At 37.2% G+C, this 24000-nt stretch overlaps 3 protein-coding genes across 18 annotated transcripts in view; 2 read left to right on the forward strand and 1 right to left on the reverse strand.

The window, feature by feature from the left end:
- The window catches only part of lyrm7 (LYR motif containing 7), a 434641-nt gene that overhangs the window by 285922 nt on the left and 124719 nt on the right, over positions 1-24000 (forward strand). The gene's annotated exons all lie outside the window — the stretch shown is intronic.
- The window catches only part of plppr1 (phospholipid phosphatase related 1), a 373854-nt gene that overhangs the window by 273929 nt on the left and 75925 nt on the right, over positions 1-24000 (reverse strand). The gene's annotated exons all lie outside the window — the stretch shown is intronic.
- Positions 1-24000, forward strand: part of palm2akap2 (PALM2 and AKAP2 fusion) — a 219445-nt gene that overhangs the window by 121572 nt on the left and 73873 nt on the right. For 9 of the 15 annotated variants that reach the window (XM_068223712.2, XM_068223713.2, XM_068223715.2 and 6 more), the window contains 1 exon segment: positions 7557-7639. In XM_068223712.2, the coding sequence (XP_068079813.1) occupies positions 7557-7639 (83 nt within the window). 15 annotated transcript variants of the gene reach the window in all.

Here is a 24000-nt window from a genome sequence, read left to right on the forward strand (position 1 = left end):
GGCCCGAAAAGACCCGAAAGACCCACCACTCACCGACAAAAGCCCAGAGTTTGTCCCACATACATGAGCTCATTTGTCCTATTTTGACTGCTACACCATCATAAATTGTGAAAATAACCCATTGAAGAAGACTTTAAGACCAAGCAGAATCATTGACCTTCACATCAGTGGGACTTCAGCTAATCAGTTTTGGCTATTTTTCTTGAGTGCAACATCCAGTTGTGCAAGAAAACATACAGTTAGATGTAAGTGAAGTCATCTTTCGCTGCTGTATTGTTTATAAATAGAGAAAACATTTTACGAGCAACTTTTATTCTAAATCTTGGACCTTATTCTTGAAATAAAAAATGAGCAATAAAAAGGCGTGAAGCACCAAAAGCTGCCCATATTGAAATTGATTTGAAAACTAATTTGGCTATTGTTGTTATCCATGCATTTCCAACCAAATGCTGTTTTTGTTTTTTTTACAAGAGAGGCTAGACCAGGGGTGGGCCGGTGTCCTGCACAGTTTAGCTCCAACTCTAATCAAACACACCTGCTAATGGATTTCTAGTGATCTTGAAGACACTGATTAGCATGTTCAGATGTGTTTGATTAGAGTTGGAGCTAAACTATGCAGGACACCGGCACTCCAGGACCGAGTTTGCCTACCCCTGGGCTAGACAAATCAAGAAGCTCAAATTATGAAGTTCAATTTCTGACTGAGAAAAGTTGCATGTGCAGGCCAGTTTGTTATTAACCTGATAAATGAAAATCGGCTACAGTTTTTAATTTAAACTTTAACAGATTCCTGTTTATTTTTCTAATAATATATTTAATGTAATAAATTTGGATTTTAAAAATAAGTATTTATTCATATTTCGTAATTCTAAGTCTTTAGGAAATATCGGTAACACTTTAAATTAACTACACACTATAAACCATTTATTAAGCATTGGAAAAGTTGGCGGTTCATTCCTCTGTGGCGACCCCGGAATAATAAAGGGATTAAGCCAAAAACAAAATGAACGAATGAATAAAAATACTGCATTCATTATTTGTTAAGCATTTACTCTACATTAATAAACGTTAGTAAGCAGTTTATAACTGCAGCTACAAATGCTCTATTCTTCACTTACAACCACCTTTATAATGTGCTTGATAATTGTACTTTCATACTTTGTAAATGATTTATTTTTCATTAAGTATCGCATTATTTACAAACCAGTTAATTAAGCATAGTTGGTTGTTTTTTTAAGATCATTTAGAATGAGTTAGTAAATGATTAATAAACTATTCAAATTAACATTTGTACAGTTGAAGTCAGAATTAATAGCTCCCCGTTTTTTTCCCCCCGTTTTCTGTTCAACTGAGAGAAGATTTCTTTTAACACTTTTCTAATATTAATAGTTTTAATAACTCATCTCTAATAACTGATTTATTTTATCTTTGCCATGATGACAGTAAATAATATTTGACTAGATATTTTTCAACACACTTCTATGCAGCTTAAAGAGACAATTAAAGACTTAACTAGGTTAATTAGGTTAACTAGGCAGGTTAGGGTAATTAGGCAAGTTATTGTATAACGATGGCTTGTTCTGTAGACTATCGGGGGGGAAATGCCTAAAGGGGTTAATAATTTTGTCTTTAAAAGGGGTTTTAAAAAAACTAAAAACTGTTTTTATTCTAGTCAAAATAAAACAACTTTCTCCAGAAGAAAAAATATTATCAGACATACTATGAAAATATCTTTGTTCTGTTAAACATCATTTGGGAAATATTGAAAAAAGAGAAAAAAAATCAAAATAATTCTGACTTTAACTGTATATCTTAGCATTCAGGCATATAGTAACAGTTAGTTTGTATGTTAATAAATGCTTCATGAACTCAACTTCATCCAGTTTTATGACCTAATCTAAAGTGAGGACAATTAATGCTTTATACTGTAAATCCCTTATAAATGACAATTAAAGGCTCAGTTATATTCCAAACAGGAAAAAAAGAACATAAACAACATTATTCATTTCTTTTCGTTGAAAGGTACACAAATAAAACTGTACTTCAAATAAAAAATAAATCTTTGCAAACTGTTCTAAAATAAAATTACTGTACAATTTAAACACTGCATCTTATTATATTGTTAAATTATTATATTGTTGTTGTTTTTTTCCAATTTAATCTTTAAATTTTGACACTCCTGTTATTCAGCACTGTTTAAACTTTACAGTGATTTTACTTTTTAAATAAGATGACAAAGATTATTGTTTATTTGATACTGAGCCTTTAATTGTCATTTATAAGGGATTTATAAAGCATAAATAGTCCTCACTTCAGATTAGGTCACAAAACTAGATGAAGTTGAGTTAATAAAGCTTTTATTAACATACATAGTGACCTATATGCCTGAATACTAAGATATATAAACGTTCATTTCAATGGTTCATTAATCATTTACTAACTCATTATGAATGATCTACTCCTAAATACAAAGGGTTTGTAAATAATGTGATACTTTATGTAGCAATGAAAAATCAACCAAAGAGCATGAAAGTACAATTATTAAGCACATTATTAATGTGCTGATAAGTCAAGAATACAGCATTTGTAGCTGTAGTTATAAACTGCTTACTAACGTTTATTAATGTAGAGTTAATGCTTAACAAATAATAAATTCGGTATTTGCAAATGCTTAATAAATGGTCATAGTGTGTAGTTGTTATATGTAGTGCTACCGGAATATTTTAGTACATCAAAAGGTGTAGTTATGATGACCACTCGACTAGCTAATCCAGTAAAAAATAGTGCTTAAAATGTCACTAAAATTGAATATTTTAATCTCATAAAAAAATTATATATATATATATATATATATATATATATATATATATATATATATATATATATATATATATATATATATATATATAATTTTAGAAAATTAGGCGAATAACTGCAAAAAGGTCCACATTTTGAGAAAAAAAGATCCACCCCTCACAACAGGCTGGCTACAGCCCTGACAGCACATGTTTACTTTCCATAACACACAAAATAACCCTAACAAATCTGCCAGACGCAACACCATTGAGATGGCATAACACGCATGAAATATTATTCATTATTATGTTCAAATAACATTTAATAAAGCATCAACAAAGTTAAATCACAGGCAAACATTTTATCAGAAATCTTCAGAACAATTGGAGAGAAATTTTATGTTCGTTAAACACAAACAACTAATATATCTGCCAAAAAAATTAATTACCCCATAATTTACTCACCCTTAAGCCATCCTTGGTGTATATGACCAAATGAACAGTCATTCATTCATTCACTTTCTTTTCAGCTTAGTCACTTATTTGTAATGGGTCGCCACAGCGGAATGAACCGCCAACTTATCCAGAATATGTTTTTAAACAGCGGATGCCCTTCCAGCTGCAACCCAGTACTGGGAAACATCCATACACACTCATTCACACACTCATACACTATGGTCAATTTAGTTTGTTCAATTCACTTATGTCTTTGGACTGTGGGGGGAAATGGGATGAACACAGAAGAACTTAAAATGTTTACAAGAAATATGCAAGAAAAGAACATAAAGGAGAAAAAATGTAATTATTTAAATATAAATAATGTATTAATTGAATTTTAAATATTTCAAATTAAATAAACCCCCAAAAAAGAGACCAAGCATGAGAACAAAAATTTGTTTAACTTAACGAAAAGGGAAAGCCAGCCAACAATACAGTGTAGTAACTTTCTCCTGACCCAGAATGCCACAGAAACTCACACAGGTTTCAATGTCAGACAGAAGCTTGACATTTATTTTAAAATTCTCACAGGTGGAAAAACAAAAGTAATAGAAAGCTTCAAAGACTCAAGAAGAGAATGATGCCAAAACATAAAACATAAACGTAAAAATGAATGAATTCATTCATCTTCTGCCGCTTTTCCATGGCCGGGTCGCAGGAGCAGCAGTCTTAGGAGAGAACCCCAGACTTCCCTCTCCCCAGACACTTCCTTCAGCTCCTCGGGGGGGAATCCCGAGGCATTCCCAGGCCAGCCGAGAGATATAGTCCCTCCAGCGTGTCCTGGGTCTATCCCGAGGCCTCCTCCCGGTGCGACATGCCTGGAACACCTCCCTAGGTAGGCTTCCAGGAGGCATGATGTGGAGGAGCAGCGGCTCTACTCCGAGCTCCTCCCGGGTGTCAGAGCTCCTCCCCCTATCCATCAGAGTGCGCCCTCCCACCCTTCGTAGGAAACTCATTTCAGCCGCTTGTATCCGAGATCTTGTCCTTTCGGTCATGACCCAAAGTTTAAGTAAACGTAAAAAATAATACCAAAAAAAAAAACTGAGTTCTTACATTGTTCTCTCTCTAGTCAAAAACAGGAGAAAAACCTGACCAAACAAAAACTGGCATCCACCTCCCTACTGCTCCAAAACAAAATTGAATCAAGGAATAATCAAATTACGATAAAAACATAGTATTCAACAAAAATAACATCCAAATAATCAACAAGGAATCTCTAGAAGTGTTCAAATTGTAGCACAAAGGCTTGTCTGGGACAAGAGAAGAAAGTGTAACGGGGCTTCAGCGTCAACGCTTGACTGAAGGCGTGTCTGAAGTTGGGGCTAAAGCGATCGTCATAGCAGCGTCAGCCAATGAAATTTAGTCAGCATTAGGCCACTGTCTAGCTGGTGTATTTGCATACAGCGATTTGATTGGCTAATGCTTCCGTCGGCGCTTGAAAAGTTGAGCTAGTCCCAACTTCTGCAGTGAGCGACGCCTCTGAAGCGGCGCCTACGGATCCACAATGCAGTTCGGCAACGGCTGACGTCACCCATTCAAAGTGAATGAAAATCGTTGACGCTGACGCCCCGTGTGAATGGGGCGTAAGCAGCCTCAGCCAGGTACTGTTTGACACAATCTCTCTTTGTCCTCCACTGCTGCATTTACCAGCCAGACCTGCAATTAGACTCGTAGACCCACACATTTCAGGTCACACTAGATTCAGACCTCTAGATCAAGCCTGATCTGTTTGATTGAATTAGGTTGATTAGTGTTACAGCTGTGGCTAATGAGAATGTGCACATATATATCGTCATATTTGAGACTCGGTACAACAATAAATACTGTTTATTAGTAATTGTAGGGGGTCTGTTTGGGGTGGCTATAGACTTTATAAACGCAATAGGTTATTGTAAGGGGTAGGTTTAGGTTTAGAGTGGGTGCAGACGTTTTTTGAAACACAGCAAGTTACTGTAATAGGTAGGTTTAGGGTTAGGTTTGTGTTGGGGTGTGTGTAGCTGTTATTAAAACACAACAGGTTACTATAAGGGTTAGGTTTAGGTTTAAGGTTAGGGTTGGAGTGTGTGTAGCTGCTATAGAAACACAACAGGTTACTCTAAGGCAGGGTTGTCAAACTCAGTTCCTGGAGGGCCGCAACCATATACAGTTTAGTTCCAACCCTGCTTTAACACGCTTACCTGAAGGTTTAAAACAAGCCTGAAGGACTCAATTAGTTTGATCAGGTGTGTTTAATTAGGGTTAAAGCTAAACTGTGCAGGACTGTGGCCCTCCAGGAACTGAGTTTGACACCCCTGCGGTAAAAAGTATGTTTAGGGATGGGGTGTGTGTAGCCGTTATTAAAACACAACAGATTACTGTAAGAAGTAGGTTTAGGGTTAGGTTAAAGGTTGGGTAGTGTGTAGACGTTTTATGAAACACAGCAAGTTACTGTAGAGGTTAGGTTTAGGGTTGGTTTGTTTGTAGCCGGTATTAAAACACAATAGGTTACTGTAAGGGGTTGGTTTAGATTTAGGGTTAGGGTTGGGGTGTATGTAGCCGTTATTATAACACAACAGGTTACTGTAAGGGGTAGGTTTAGGGTTAGGTTTACTGTTGGGGTGTGTGTAGACTTTTTATGAAACACAGCAAGTTACTGAAGGGGTTAGGTTTAGGGTTGGGGTGTGTGTAGCTGTTTTTTAAACACAACAGGCTAATGTCAGAAGTAGGTTTAGGGTTAGGGTTGGGTTGTGTGTAGCTGTTTTTAAAACACAACAGGCTAATGTCAGAAGTAGGTTTAGGATTAGGTTTCGGGTTAGGTTTAAGGTTGGGGTGTGTGTAGACGTTTTATGAAACACAGCAAGTTACTGTAGAGGTTAGGTTTAGGGTTGGGGTGTTTGTAGCCGTTGTTAAAACACAACAGGTAACTGTAAGGGGTAGGTTTAGGTTTAGGGCTAGGGTTGGGGTGTGTGTAGCTGTTATTAAAACACAACAGGTGACTGTAAGGGGTTGGTTGAGGTGTGGGGTTAGGGTTGGGGTGTGTGTAGCTGTTATTAAAACCCAACAAAGTGGTAAGTTTAGGTGTATGGTTAGGTTTAGGTTGAGGTGTGTGTAACAGTTATTGAAACACACCAGGTTACTTTAAGGGGTTAGGGTTAGGGTTAGGTTTAGAGTTGGGTTGTGTGTAACTGCTATTACAACAGGTTACTGTAAAAGGGTAGGTTTAGAGTTAGGTTTAGGGTTAGGTTTAGGATAAGGGTTGGGTTGTGTGTAGCTGTTATTGAAACACAACAGTAAGGGCTAGGTTTAGGGTTAGGTTTAGGGTTGGGGAGTGTGTAGACGTTTTATGAAAAACAGCAAGTTACTCTAAGGGGTAGGTTTAGGGTAAGGTTTAAGGTTGGGGTGGTTGTGTAGACGTTTTATGAAACCCAGCAAGTTATTGTAGGAGTTAGGTTTAGGTTTAAGGTGTGTGTTACATCATATGTCGAGTCAGAGATCAGCCAAAAAGGTGTTGATAACTTGCATTAGATAATCAATAAATCATTCAACCAGAAAAACTGAAATATGTTTGTTACAAAACCGCATAGATCCACTTCAGACATGCGTCAAGCCCTTGGTGGTGTAGAGTTTAGTGTACAATGGACTTACGTCCCATCCAACACCATTTTACAGCATAGAAGAGCCAGGATAACATTTTAAACTACTCAGACTGTGTTCATCTGACAGTATACACAGAGGATAGCTTAGGGGGAATAAATTATGGGGCAATTTTAATTTTGGAGTGAACTACACCTTCATGTCATTTAATCATAAATCTCTTTCAGGTTCATTGAAGAGAAAGCTGTTCTTGCATTATAGAGATGACCTAGGGGTTGTTTTACAAAAATAATCATATCAAGAAAGCAACAAGACACACCGTAAAAAAGTGTCCACTTAAAGAAAATGACTCCAACGTTTTTAACCTAAAATAATTAAGTAATTTCAACTTAATTTATTGCAGTTTTCAGCAATAAATTACAGTAAGTAAAAAAAAAACAATTCTAAATGTAGTTAAATGTATATTTAGACTTTTAGATTTAACTGGATTATCAAGTAAGACTTCTCTATTTGTTGATTTCGCTGCGTGATTTCTGCTGCTAGTTGTGTATAGGAAACAGAGCAGGTTCATTGTTTTCCTGCAACTCCACCAGGACAGTGTGGAGGATGAATAAATTGATGGATGGTTGCTTAAAGCTCTGATACTGCACTTCATGAATGAGTGACTAGTGTTGTTGTTGTTTTTTGCAGGCAGTGAGAAGGCGCGTTCAGTCCTGCTGACGGCAGAGAACGGACTCTATCCATCAGCGACTGCACGATTTTCAGACCCTCAGGTGAGTCTAACGGTGATCATATTCGCAGGGCCGGTCTCCTGTTATTTCGGTCTGCTTGAGAAGGTTCATAAGGTGTCTTTAAATTTAAGCCGGGAAACAGTCATAACTCAGAATTGTAGTTTTGTTTAATTTTTAAATGTAGTACATGTGACAGACATGTAACGCAGGATTCATATGTTTTTGATTATTTGTGTGTCTGGAAAATGTTTCTGTTGTCTGTTTCTTATTATTGGACTATAATTACAATTTACTTGTGTCGAGTTCAGACTGGATGATTTTAAAGAAGTCGTGTCACGGATGTTTTCACACTGCATGGCTATCTGGGTTAGCGCTCTGTCGGTGCTGTGTTTACACTGTAGGATGGATCGGCGACAGGAGAGTTCACACTGCATGACTTTAAAATAGGAAGAATCACAGACAACTTTGTCCAAATTACGTCTCACAACTAAACAAACTCGAGAAGTGACATGGAAACGTAATATATCTTTCATTATTAATTAAATAATGGAATAAGACGGCTTTAGCTTTAGAAACGCGTGTTGCTCTCCTGGCTTTTGAAGAGAATTAACAATCTCTCCTCAACTCTTTTTACCTTTTTGACCTGATTGTGATATTGATCAGATGACACGTCATACAGACACAGTGCTCCTGCCAAATTTTTACTAATCTTTCCCTTCATTTCTTGGGTCCAAATGAACTACCCCCGCCTCCTGCTGGCCTGCAGGTACCCATACTAGTGAATGCTGCCCTCTCCTTGGCTGTAGGTGATCGCCGATGTTATTTTCAATCAGAAAGATTTTCACACGGCATGATTTGAATCGCCGACAGCTCCAGATATTCAGCATGCCAAATATCTCACGGGTGTCTGCGACTCACTGGCGATTCTCTCAAATCGCGTCCTTGATAGTTCACACTGTGTAATTGTCACTCACGAGAAAGAGCACCGATTTGCCTGTGATTTCCGGCACTTGTTGGCGATTTCTGAAAACCTGTCGGCAAGTCAAAATCAGGGCTAAAATCATGCAGTCTGAACTCGGCATAAGGCCCAATCCAAATTCTATTTTTGTACCCCTTCCCCATTGGCCCTTGAAACAGAGTGTGAAGGGGAAGGGCTTCAAAATTTACAAAGAAATGGTACAGCTCTACAGCACCTGCACATGTCATCATATGTCATGGCGATCTCTTGCTTCATATGGGATCAGACAATCGCGACTGCTGTAGTTACTCCGGTTGTGTTATTTTTAGGTATTTATCTTCAGGAAATCACTCAAGGCAACTATATTATGTTGTCATAACTATCTAATATGGCAATATCGTAGATATACTGTAAAAAGCTCATTCCCAGCCACTAGACTTTTCTGACAGGTGATTCAAGTGTCACCTAATGTCAGAATGTTGTAGGACTGCTGTACAGGAGTTGTGATTATGGATTATAGATAGCGAAATTTAGCGTTTTTTATTTTAGCATTTTTGTTTTAAAGCATGACAGTAAAACATACGCAGTTATGAATATATTAAAACATGTGCTTGTTTGTTGTAAAAAATTTAGAATAATGATTAAAAAAATACTCATTTGTGGATCTGCTGACTTTTGGGTGCAGCTATGCTGCCGTTGTTGCTGGTGCATTCTGGGAAATTTTCTTACCCCTTCGTTTCCAGTGTGGTCCTGATAAATCTCAGTTTGAAGGGCTATCTACCCCTACCCCCTTAGCCCAGGGGTCAGGAACCTTTTTTCAGCAAAGAGCCATTTCAGATTTATTGGCAAACAGATTTTTTAAAGAGCCATAAGGGGGGTGTGTGTATAACAAAACCTTTTTTGTGTCCATGCACAACTCAATAATAAACAAATATGACGCATCACAATGCATGAAGATAGGAAAATTCAGCAAAGATTTTTCTTTTCGCCATCACTTGTCATGAATGTTGTTTGAATTTACGTGCGCAAGGTTACCATAGAAATGTAAGCTGCTTGCCCTTTATCGCTGTCGCGATTCAAGTTGATCCACAGCACCACACACGAGCATTGGTTCAAACATATTTTTATTGTAAACTAAGTTCTTATACATTTTGCTGTAAAAAAAAATAATAATAATACAATAAAAGGGGAATTGTAATTGTTTTTCAATAGGAAACCGATTTCTAGTGACAGTTATAATTTTTTAAACTTCAAAATATTATTGAAGAGAGACAGCTGGAGAGCCACATATTTTTGGTTAAAGAGCCACATGTGGCTCCCGAACCATAGATTCCCTACCCCTGCCTTGGCCCTATACGCCCTCAAGCTAAAGAGAATTGAGAGAAGGGGAATGGCTAAGGGGGAGAATTGGGATTGTGCCTAATTCTCATTGGATTATAAATAGACTGTTAGGTTAGGGTTAGGGTTAAGGTAATGTACTTGCAAAGTAGGAGCAGAAGAAAGAAGGAGCAGAATTAACAGATATTAGGCAGACAGTCTACTACACTCGAAAAAAAAGGTTCCTAGAGGTTCTATATAGAACCTTGGGGTTCTATACTTGGCCAGTAGAACCTTTTACCCAAAAAATGGTTCCATTTAAAACCCTTAGAGTGCAAAGAACCTTTTTGATTAAAATGGTTCTATAGTTTTTGATTCATAACATAATTATCTAGTAAAGATTATAAAATATTTATAAGCTATAACACAGATATACAAAGCTTTTTGAGTCAAACCCTAATAAAATTAATGCTGTGGTCAAAAACTTTATCAGTGTACAGTATGGTGGGATTTTTTTCATTTAGGTTTGCACATTATCATATAACTTATATTTTTATATACTTAATATTTAACATTTTTAACTAATTATTTTGTGAAATAAATAAAATAACCAGTTTATTTATTTAGACTGTGCAGTACCATGTTTTTATGATTTAATAATTTATTTAAAACTAATTATCATCGTCGTGGATGGTGGTGAAGAGCCTCGAGAGTGACGGTTAATTTTTATAAATATAAGTTTATTTTTCTAAATTAATTTTATAAATATAAGTCCACCACACACACACACACACACACACACACACATATATATATTACGGTTCTACATTAGAACATTAAAAAGATTGAACAAAACATGATCCTTATTTAAATAATACAAGTCTTTAGCTAATGAAACTTCAACAGTTGAAATATATGCAGGCAAGGTGCGAATTACAGGAGGGTTTGGGGGTATTGACCCTCCTTATTAAGGTTTAATCCCTTCTGAAGGGCGTCAAAACAAGATGTATGGGGGCAGGGGGGGGTATTATTTTAATTATTCATAATAATGTTAATAATTAAAATAATAGATATCCATTTGACCACCCCTATAGCGGTTCATACCATTGCGAATGCATAATCGCACTAATTGGTCTATGGTAGAAAAACCGGCAGATTTAGAGCACCGATAGGACCACAATTTTATTTCTCAAAAAAATAGTTGTTTGTTTCTACATAAAGCCTAAAAATAAAGTCAAATTTGATGCATGGTTTGTATAGTTTGACCTAAAATAGCCGAAAAATACATTAAAATGTCTTATAAAGTAAAATTATTAGACTGTTCAAGAAACTGAATGCTTTTTTATTTGTTTTTTATTTTTGTTACAATAATATCATATATTTTTATATAGATTGTTTTACTTCATAAGACCTCAGTGCATCATCAGGAGCCACAGAGATTATTATAGTTTTTCCTGTATGTTTTTGTCTCTTAAAAACTATACGAATCACCAATAATCCACAATATCATCTAAAAAGCTTCTTGTATACTATATTTTAAAAAAGTATACATTTTATATTCTCTGATGGTGAATAAATAAGTTAATTGTATGGTGAACTGTCCCTTTAACATGCTTATGGTCGGTGTATTGATTATATTTGCACTGAAATGTCATTTGAAGGATTCCCCGAAGGGCATGTCTGCGATAGAGTATAAAACCACTATTAGAAATATTAGTTATTATTATAAAACTAATTATCATCGTCGTGGATGGTGGTGAAGAGCCTCGAGAGTGACGGTTAATTTTTATAAATATAAGTTTATTTTTCTAAATTAATTTTATAAATATAAGTCCACCACACACACACACACACACACACACACACATATATATATATATATATATATATATATATATATATATATATATATATATATATATATATATATATATATATATATATATATATATGTATATATACTTAAAGGTTAATATTTTAAATACATTTAGCCTGCATTTTTGTGTCCTTTATAAATAACACCTGATCTTTCATCTATGGATTATTAAAATATGTTTGGCTTTAAAAGGTTTTAATAAAATCCAGGGACGGACTGGCCATATGGAGAACCGGGACCTTTCTCGGTGGCCTGATGGTCAATCTAGCCTGCCACCGTGACTCTGGCCTGCCGCGCGTACACAGACTCGGTGAGGGCATGAGTGCTGCACTGCTACCTAAATAAAGAACCCTTAAATGGTTCTAAATAGAACCATCTAACTTGAATTCAAAGAACCATTGGGAGTTCTATTTAATGAACCCTTAAAATGGTTCTATTTAAAACCTTTTTGGGGTTCCATATATGAAGCGCTTGATAGAACCATTTTTGGTTCTATATAGAACCGTTTCTTTTAAGAGTGTAATACTCAAATGGACCATCAATAAAGTGTTACCTTGCACCCTAAATTAAACTTTGACCAAATGCATTTTTTGAAGACCACCCTCTTCAATATATTGCTGAGGCGGTGTGTTTTGACTATCCAGACATGCGTGATGAAAACATTCCACAGATGCCTTGAAGTCTTTTAACTTTTGCTCTAATAATATATCCCCAGCGGGGCATTGTTGCAAAGCTTAATTGTTTTAAAGAATGTGCAAAAAAAAAAAAAAAATTTAAAAAAGAATAATGCCCTGGGCTTTCAGCAATTCACTGTTGACCCCCTGCGTTTTTGTTAGCTAGAGTGGAAACAAAGGCAGGATGGGGGCCAGATTGAATAGGAGAGCTGTAACCCGAGCAAAGCGGCCGACTCATTGTGATCAGTTCCTGATTGCGCTAGAACGAGACAGAAACGTCCACAGAGCCCCAGCGCTGCTCCAGTCATTCATTATTCAGCGCGCGCGTGCTGAAAGAGAGAGGAGCGCGCGCTCGCATGCGTGCGTGCGTGAATGCGAGAGTAAACCGTGCGCGCACAGGGCGATCAGCGAGAGCCGGACGCCAGTAAAACACACTCGATGCGTTGAAGCGCTCAATGTCAAAGTTGCTGCAGCAGCGCGTGCGTCTACCAGCGATGCGCTGACGCATTTGCATCGCACTGACTCCTCTAGTCCACAACACCGGCACAGTGACGGTTTCATCTTACAATCTGCAGCTGAGGAGCTGATGGACACTTGATGCTGTCCACTGGTTGAGAGGTAACCTTCCTATTTGTATCATTAGACATGTGGTAGATGTGTGGTAAATGTGGTAAAACAGCAGTTACGTTATGACCCTGTCCAGGAACATAATTAAGAGTGTGTGTTACTCAATGCAATAATATATCACGCTGCATGTCTTCCAGTGCAGGTGACCTCTTCATTATCACCTGCAAGATCGCTCCTGTTATGGGAGAATATCATTGTTTAGCTTTAAAACTGCAGACATATCTAGCACATTAGTACAAAGAATATAAATATGAGCACACCAAATTAAATCTGCATATACCAACTGTATAATTCTGTTATGTACCCATGTCAGTCATCATGGAACAGGTTAAAGGGATAGTTCACCCAAAAATTACTATTTAGATTTTCTAATGTTGACTTTCTTTCTACATTAGAACATTAAAAAGATTGAACAAAACATGATCCTTATTTAGAAAATACATGTCTTTAGCTAATGAAACTTCAACAGTTGAAATATATGCAGGCAAGGTGCGAATTACAGGAGGGTTTGGGGGTATTGACCCTCCTTATTAAGGTTTAATCCCTTCTGAAGGGCGTCAAAACAAGATGTATGGGGGCAGGGGGGGTATTATTTTAATTATTAATAATAATGTTAATAATTAAAATAATAGATATCCATTTGACCACCCCTATAGCGGTTCATACCATTGCGAATGCATAATCGCACTAATTGGTCTATGGTAGAAAAACCGGCAGATTTAGAGCACCGATAGGACCACAATTTTATTTCTCAAAAAAATAGTTGTTTGTTTCTACATAAAGCCTAAAAATAAAGTCAAATTTGATGCATGGTTTGTATAGTTTGACCTAAAATAGCCGAAAAATACATTAAAATGTCTTATAAAGTAAATATATTAGACTGTTCAAGAAACTGAATGCTTTTTTATTTGTTTTTTATTTTTGTTACAATAATATCATATATTTTTATATAGATTGTCTTACTTCATAAGACCTCAGTGCATCATCAGGAGCCACAGAGATTATTATAGTTTTTCCTGTATGTTTTTGTCTCTTAAAAACTATACGAATCACCAATAATCCACAATATCATCTAAAAAGCTTCTTGTCTACTATATTTTTAAAAAGTATACATTTTATATTCTCTGATGGTGAATAAATAAGTTAATTGTATGGTGAACTGTCCCTTTAACATGCTTATGGTTGGTGTATTGATTATATTTGCACTGAAATGTCATTTGAAGGATTCCCCGAAGGGCATGTCTGCTATAGAGTATATAACCACTATTAGAAATATTAGTTATTATATTTGTTGTTGTGAAAGAGCCACAGAGAAATGGCTGTATTGTAATGTAACATGTTAATCTGCTCACTTTGTGCATGGTGTACAAAGGAGAATCAGGTCGAATGCAGATTCTCGTACGGTCAGCATTCCTGAGGGACTGTGATCCATGGGCAGAGCGTATACAGTCTGGCACAGATGCCCTCTCATTCAGGTTTACAGTAGAGGAGAATCTGATGGAATAGTCTATCAGCATGCAAGGTCTGATGTGCATTGTAGTTTATTCTGGCAAAGCAATCGTGTACATTGAAAAAATGACATGCAGTTATTGGTGCAGAAGGTCTAGCCACAAACAGCTGTGCAGAAAACACAGATAAAAATAGAAGTAATGACATACTTTGAGTCCGCCCACCAATTTCAGCCAGTTTATGGTCTTTTTGGGAGGGTTGTAAATGGTTTGTGAACTGAAGACTGTATGTGATCTCTAGGTGAGCTAGCTGAGGCTAAAGCCTGGTTTATACTTCTGCTTCAAGTGACCGGTGTGACCCACTGCGCATGCAACGTGCGTAGCTGTGCATTTATACTTCTGCGCGCTGTCTCTGTTGGTCTGCATTAACACTTCCGAAACACTAGTGGGCAGTGAGGAGTAAATGTTTCTCTGTGTCGAGTTTTTTCTCTGCTGTTTTGCTTTTCCTGAACACTTCCTGGATGTAAAAGTGGCTCAAACTCGCTCATTTTGAGGCAGGAACCGGCGGACGAGCAACAACTTTAACTATGAGGTAAACACAAAACAAAACTTTCCATTAGGAGCTCCTTCACGGGACTCTACACTTGTAAACAATCGTTCCATTGGGCTCGCATCCTTCTCGCGCCATTCACGCGGCTCTCGGTCCCGCCCAGACTCGTCAGCGCTACCAAGCTGACCAATCACAGAGTTTGCGCTACGCGTTGTTGCGACGTGTAGTTACAATTTTTGAGAGGTGCACGTCAGCGACGCCGACGGCCACAGCAAAGGACTATGCGTCAGCGCCGTAGCATACGACGGCGTTTGACGCAGAAGTATAAATCAGCCTTAAGGGGCTGTCTACACCTGCTCACTGTATGTGTGTTTTTTCTTCAGATACCTATACGATTCTGCAAATATCAAGTGTAAATGGCATCCCATATTCGTTTGAGATATAAAGAGATGTAAATCTGGTCGTTTAAATATAGGAGGGGGCTTTCGAGATGAAACCGGACAGGTGTAAATGCATCTTGGTTTTGAAACTAAACTCAATTCTTGAGAGAAATTTGGGAGAACTTCAATCCAGTTAAATTTGTAAACACACATAAATTAACTTCATTTATATTGGGACAACATGAAGGAATTATTTTGTCACCAGCTAGCTCTATGCCACTCTCATACGGTCGCCCACTGATGCAAAGCAGAGGTGCGCCCGGTCTGTACCTGTATGGGAGACCACATGGGAAACTGGGTTGCTGCCGGGAGTGGCAATTACAATTGGGCTGTAAAAACAACAATTCTTTCACAGCATACATTTTCAAGAATGGGAACAAGAGTAGTCGCCATGCTAATTCAATCAACTACTAACACTTAAATTTCCCCTCTAGCCTGAGTTTCACGATTACCAGAGATTCTGGACTGCCCCTATACATCTCCCTGCTGAAAAATCCAGCTTCAACCAGCCTAGGCTGGTTGGCTGGTTTTAGCTGGTCGACCAGGCTGGTTTTAGAGGGGTTTTGGACATTTCCAGGCTGGTTTCCAGCCATTTCCAGCCTGGTCTCAGCTGGAAAATTACCAGCTAAATCCAGCTAAAACCAGCTTGACCAGCCTGGTTTAAGCTGGACATAGCTGGTTTTGGCTGGGCTCCCAGCCTGGCTAGGCTGGTCAAGCAGGTTTTAGCTGGTCATCTCCCAGCCTGACCAGCTAAGACAAGGCTGGAAATGGTTGGAAACCAGCCTGGAAATGGCCAAAACCCCTCTAAAACCAGCCTGGTTGCCCAGCTGAAACCAGCCAACCAGCCTAGGCTGGTTTAAGCTGTTTTTTTCAGTAGGGCTGTTTGCACCTGTGTTGACCATTGCTTGCCTGACTTTGAATAAACCTGCATGTGGATCCAAACTTCTGTTGTTAGTGTCACTTCCCGTGGTTACACTGAGTTACATTGATTCAGAGTGGGCAGCAGTTTCAACAATCCCAACAGGTCAACTCAACTTGCTTATTACTGAATGAACAGCCAATAAACGAAAGTCACATTCACACTCCCTTAAACTTTTCTTCAAAGATGAGGTTAGCGAAATATGACCTCTGAAAAAACCACATCCTGAAATGTGGATTTAAACACCAAAAGAAAATCCATCACTGGAAACAAGCCCGATGTTTGCAAAAATTCCGCCTAAATATGAAAGCTGTGGGTGGTATGATTTGAGTCCAGGAAAAACCGGTTTGTTGAAATTGCGAAACACTGTTAATTACAGTATCAATCCTCCTGTGGTTCCAGGAAACATTATTGCTTTGGCCTCCTAAAAAAATGTTTTACTCTCATTACCGAGACCCAACAGAACACCTCCTTTGGCCAAACATAGCCGTTCACATCAGTGTTTACTACAAATCATCCATCCATATCCTGTTGCTTATAAATGATAGAGGAACGCAGCTATCTGCACATAACCATCAACAAGTGGTGTTGTGTTCTGGCATTATATCTTAATGGGAAAAAGAAAGCATGTTAATGGCTTGGCGATTTCCCTGCTTTGTAATAGAAGCATTGTCGGGTAGATGTGAGCAGAGGGGTATCGTTTACGCAGAGGTTTGAAACCAGGACAGTCGAACCCATGGGGTATATTCCACTTTGTTGTGTATTGAAGTGTATGGAGCTGAATTTCATTGTGTGTGTTGCTTTTTAAGAGGGGAGCTTGACCATCAGCTGTGCCTGATGCTTTATTTTTCTTTCACCTGCGACTCCATTTCCTGGAAAAAGGGTTGCGTAACATTAACAATGTTTTGAGATCTCTCTTTTTACTCTGCTCATTCATTGTCTTTGGCAGTTAAGCGACACAATATCTGTCCCAGAAAAGCATCCACCCCAGTGTTATCAGAGTAAACAATTTCTCAGTGATAAGAATTATAATCCCCTATCAGTGATTGACTTCCCAAACCAAAGTGAATTCCACTTCATGTTATCATTGCCTTTTGTGACATCGTAGCATAGTAAAGCATTCAAATTTATACTATTCTGTGCTTAAACATGATCCATTAACACACTAAAATACCAGTTTTCTGTTTTTGGTGATTGGTTTTTCATTTATTTATGCTTTTGAATTGCATTATGCAGGGTATCTGCAGAGTCTTATAAAGTCTTAAAATGTCTTAAATCTCAAAAATAACATTTTAGGCCTTAAAAAGTCTTAAATTTACTGAAATATTGCCTTAAATCTTTTTTAAACATGTCTTAATTTTCCTTTGTAAATGTTTAGCTACCCAATCTGGCCAACATCCATCCAATAATTAAGTAATAAAACTTGGTCACACTTTATTTTGATGGTCCGTTTGTTGAATTTAAGTTACATTGCATCTACATGGCAACTAATTCTCATTAGATTATAAGTAGACTGTTAGGTTTGGGTTGGTGTTAGGGTTAGCCTAAGTTTAGATGTACTTGCAAAGTTTCTTATAGTCATTAAAATGTATGTTAAAGGAGCAGTATCAGCAGATATTAAACAGTCCACTAATACTAAAATGGACCATCTAAATAAAGTGTTACCTAAAACTTTTGACTTATATAAGAATGCACATTTTAACACTACTTACCATAATAGTTTAATTATTTTCCTTATAATAACAATTGTTTAAAAGTTCTCCATGTAGTTGCTGCAGAGAAAGCTGACCTGGATATATATATATATATATATATATATATATATATATATATATATATATATATATATATATATATATATATATATATATATATATATATATATATATATATATATAATTTTTTTAAGGTTATGTTGAAAGAAGTGTATGTATACAATTAGAGCTTGCTTGTTTTGACAGTATTTAAATTTTTTGTTTAGAATTTACTACAATATTTATATTTTAACTATTTAATTATTATACTGTTTAATTAAATTATATAAAAAAATCATAATGGTCTTAAAAATGTCTTAAAAAGTACTAAATTTAACTTGCTGAAAGCTGCAGAAACCCTGATTATGTGACCTTCATCTGTCATCCAAAAACTGTTGATGCTGAAAAGTTTGAATGTTTATTTTTGTACAAAATAAACATTCTGTTTGTGCAAAAATAAAAATAAAATATGTAAATGTTACTACAAAAGCTGCATTTGAAAAACAAAACCATACATTTGTATTGTTAGTAGAGTTAATGCACTCAGAAGATTGCTGTTGGTTGTGGATTGATCCGTTGTACTGTTATTGATGACTGAGGAATTTAGCATTGTGTGTCAAAGCATGTGACCAATTTGGTTTGCTGTAGGTGTGGTGAGGTGCTTTAAATACTTCAACTCAGTGGTGATGTAGAGGATCTGGAAATAGCGTTTGACATCACTTTCTTTATTCATTGTGTGAAAACTTCCCCTCCCATGTAGCTGTAAGTGAAGTATCATGCAAAGAAGACTATACAATCTATTCACTATGCTCTATCAATGTACTGAAAAAAAAAAACATTTATATATGTATATATGTATGTGTGTGTATACACATATACATACATATACATACATACATATATATATATATATATATATATATATATATATATATATATATATATATATATATATATATATATATATATATATATACAGTTGATGTCTGAACTATTAGCCCTCCTGTTTATTTTTTTCCCAATTTCGTTTTAACGGAGGGAAGATTTTTTCAGCACATGTCTTAACATAATAGTTTTATCAACTCATCTCTAATGACTGATTTATTTTATCTTTGCTATGATGACAGTAAATAATATTTGACTAGATATTTTTCCAAGACACTTCTATACAGCTTAAGTGACATTTAAAGGCTTAACCAGGTTAATTAGGTTAACTAGGCAGGATATGGGTTAGGGTAAATGGGCAAGTCATTGTATAACAATGGTATTGTGAAAAATATATAGCTTAAAGAGGCTAATAATATTGACCTTAATATGGTTTAAAAAATAATAAAAACTGCTTTTATTCTAGCCGAATTAAAACAAATAAGACTTTCTCCAGAAGAAAAAATATTATTAGACACACTGTGAAAATTTCCTTGACTTTCCTTGTATGTATCATGTATCAAGATCAGGGGTGTCCAAACTATTTTTTTATGAAGGGCCAAAAACCAAAGATCATTGATAGCCATTGCTGAAGATAAACATCCCAAACTATTTTACATTAAAACTGCCATGGGTAATATCCTAATTAATTTCATAATATTAAAAAATAAATAGAAAGCATTACTATGAATTATATTAACTAAGGGAGTATAACTTTATCAACGAGAACTGATTGCAATGAAAACATAAACAATCACATTTATAACACAGTACTAGTCAAGCACTGTGCCTTTGCCTTGATTCGCTCACCAATGTCTCTGCATTGTCCTCCATCTGTCATTTGTACATTTTAAATTAAATCTAATTAAACAATTTACATTAAAATATTTAATTTCGGATAGCTTTTTTGTAGCTTAACAATACAACAAACAAATTTAAAGTTACATTAAATTTGAAATGACAATCTCTAAACAGATGGCATGGTGGGCCAAATCAAAGATTAACATTGCCCATCTTTGGCCCCTCGGGCTCTAGTTTGGGCATCTACCAAGATCCACGATATCCAAACTAACGTCAGCATACCACCATGAAACATGAACCACATCTACCAGGAGTAACTGTGGACACAAGAGGAAGCTGTCTGAAAGGGATGTCCGGGTGCTAACCCAGATTGTGTCCAAAAAGCCTAACACCACAGCTGCTAAACTCATTGCAGAATTAAATGTGCACTTCAACTCTCCTGTTTCCACCAAAACTGTTGGTTGGGAGTTCCACATGGTCAATACTGTAAATGGTCGGACTGCTATGTCCAAACCTTTGGCCACTCGTGCAAATGCTGCCAGCAGCAAAAACCTTGGGCTCTGGACAATGTGAAACATGCATTGATAAATTATGAGTCTACCTTCTCTGTCTTTCCTATATCCGAGAGAGTTACGGTGTGGAGAAGCCCCAAAGAAGCGTATCACCCAAACAGTTGCATGCCCAGAGTGATCAGTGATGATTTGGGCTCCGAAATCATGGCATTCCCAAGGCTCAATACTTGTGCTAGATGGGAGTATCACTGCCAAGGACTACCAACACATTCTGGAGGTCCATGTGCACCCGATCGTTTAAAAAAGGATGATAATGCACTAGGGTTGTAACAATATACCGGTATGACGGTCTATCACGATTTGAACGTGCACGATTATCATACCATGAACAATTGCATATCAACGGTTTTAACTCTTAAATACCGTGACACCCGCCCGCGGCTAAAAATAAGTATTGCTCTTAAATGTTTAATAACTTTTGATCCGCTGATCCGATTCATACAATTCAAAGATTGGCATAAAGAAGAGAATCTCAGCTTTCCAGTGCTGTATCACATAACATTCGGACTTTCAGAGGCTCCGGAATCAGTGCGGTTATGTCATCAAAATAAGACAACGCTGATTTGACAAAGAAACAATCGTCACTGTGTCTCCGGACAAACCAGACATGATACATTGATGCATTGTCCCTCCTCCATGCCCAGATTGGTTCAAACTCGCTAAATCACAACCAATAAGCATAGGTTTCGCTTTTGTTTGTGGACCAACACTGAGCTTTTTGAACAACACGGAATGAGAGATAGGCATACATTTATGCGCGGCTGAATAAAACGCAAAAAAAAAATGTTTTGCATGAAATAATTCTCATACTAAGTACTTTTGCATGCACAGCAGCACAGAAACATGACAAAACAGTGACAAAGCAAAGACGAACTACTGCTCTTGCTGTTTTCAAAAGACGCAAATGAAGGTGCAGCTGTTTGTCTGCATTGCAGACAACCATATCCAAATCCATATCCACAGACAACCATATCCATGCTGGCACATAAAACCTAAGGATGTTCCATATTGAATCTAGTTTTGTTATGTAACTATTTATAGTATAGTAAATATTTATATCTATTTTTTTACTGAGGATTTGCACCATGTTTATTTGGACTTTATTTGGACTTTGACACATTATTTATTATTTTCTTATGTTTTATTTGTTCATTGTAAGTGGTGTTGTTTATAGTAACTAAAAATATATTATTTGGAAAAAGTCAAATTTGCTTCACTGTTCTATTATTTTGTAACATTTGTAACATACCGTATACCGCGAAACCGTCAAACCGTGGTATTGTTTTAGACGATTATCATACCGTAAAAAATTCATACCGTTACAACCCTATAATGCACCAATACACACAGCAAGACTGGTGACAGAGTGGTTTGATCAACATGAAAGTGATGTTGAACATCTCCCATGACCTGCACAGTCACCAGATCTAAATATTATTAAGCTACTTCAGGGTGTTTTGGAGGAGCGAGTCAGGAAACGTTTTCCTCCACCAGCATTACGTAGTGACCTGGGGCTTCATGTATCAACGCTGCTTACGCACAAAAACTTTGCGTACACCAGGTTTCACGCTCAGAATCGCTCACGTTTGGATTTACTAACGATGAACTGAACGTGGGAATGTGCGCAGCTCCACGGCAGCTTTATGGCTGGCGTACGCACATTTTTTGTGCGTGTCTGTTTTATTGCCATTGGCGACTCCTAGAGGCAGTTGTGTTAAATTGCTCTCTACAAAGTGTCTTTGAGGTTTGCAATGGCAGCTGTATGAGACGGGTTCATCTAGCAGGTATATAAGGTTTCCATTCCATACAGTTGACCAGCCAAACATTAAAGCGCAATTTGCAGCGGTCGCCTGTTTTCCCATTGTAATGGGAGCGATCTACCGCACGCAAATTGCTATAAAGGCACCACCTGAAGATGAATTTGCATGCGTGAATCAGAAACATTTCCATTCAATAAATGTGCAAATTAAATATGATGCACAGACTTATTAATGATTCCTACTTGTCTTTCTCGTGATAAATAGTTGGCAAAATCAGATATGTAGCGGGGAAAAAAAGAAGAATGAGTTCATCAGACGCTGGATTTGAACCGAGTTCATGCTCGAACGTGTCAAAACATGTTGACATGCGTTTTACGAGCTTCGCCACTGAGACTGTTGAGGGTGCTGCAACATTTTACACCTATAAATCACACTATTTCTCTTTTAACTCCACAGTGCGATGTTCAGACCCAACTGTGTTAATCGCATTAGCTAAACTCTCCCCACTCTATTTTTTCTTTTGTTGTTAATTCCGGAGGACAAACTTGCAAATAACACCATTTTCCTCTGGTCTACCTCCAAAAGCAGCACCTCCAATTCTCATTATGATCAAAGTTTATCTTCTTGCTTGCTTTTGCCATTGCTTTTTCGTTGGGTTTTGCCCAAGTAGAGTCATTAGCATATTCATATGGGGGAGGAGGCAGGGAGGGGTTTTGTGCTCGTGCATGTTGCGCTCAGTTTCACCTTCATTCGGATTCGTGCGTGGGATTCGGCGTACGCAGTGTTGTATACATCTGAATCTTTTTCTGCGTACGCACATTTACAGCTTTGTGCGTATGCAATGTTTTAGTATGATTTCCACGCAAGTCTTTGTACATGAGGCCCCTGGTCACTATTCTGCAAGAACAATGGCACAAATTCTTTCTGGCCACTGTGCAGGACCTATATCTGTCATTCCCAAGACGAATTGATGCTGTATTGACTGCAAAACGATGCCCTACACCATAGTAACAAATTATTGGGGTCTAAAACCAGGCATTTCAGTATATTATTATTATATATTAGGCCCACTATAGATTTAAAAAGGCTAAAATGATCATCCATATCAAATAACAAACCATTCCAGATGTAGACACACAGAGAATGGATTTGGCGCTGGAGGTTATAAAGCCTGTTCACACCGTCTAAATAAAGCAGGATAATCAGGAGCTGGAAATAGGATTGTGGGATGCGTTGATTATCTGTCTGCTGCGTGTTACGCTCACACACGAACCACTGACACTATTTATTTCTGCACAGCCATTGGCTTTGATGCAGTCTATGCTTCTACAGGATAGCGGCTGCTGAATGCGGTTGCGTGTTTTTTTCTAAAGGCCCAGATGGAAGTTAATTGAGTTTGTAATGTTGTCACTGGACGCTGGAAGCCATAAAAGCCACGTCACGGTTAGTGGTTTCGCTGAGGAGTCAATGGACAAGGATGACAAACACGGAAAACAGGATTAATCTATAGGAGCGACTGTTTTAACCGGGTCATGTCGAAGGGCATCTGAATGGGATTTTGAAATGGCATTACAGGTATGGCTGGTACAGTAGTTGTTTGGGATTACTTTAGCTGGTGATGCTAATTTTATTTAGTTATCAAAGTTGAGATGTGCTGTTTTGGTTTTTAACACTTACTGTATGTACTGTTGGGGATGTTTTCATCCACTCTGGGGTGATTTTGAGTCTTAATTCGGCCATAACCTTTTTTTGTTTTTCAGCTAGCAGAAGGATTTTTGGTGAC

The sequence above is a fragment of the Danio rerio genome, chromosome 10, assembly GCF_049306965.1.
Source record: "Danio rerio strain Tuebingen ecotype United States chromosome 10, GRCz12tu, whole genome shotgun sequence".
NCBI lineage: Eukaryota > Metazoa > Chordata > Actinopteri > Cypriniformes > Danionidae > Danio > Danio rerio.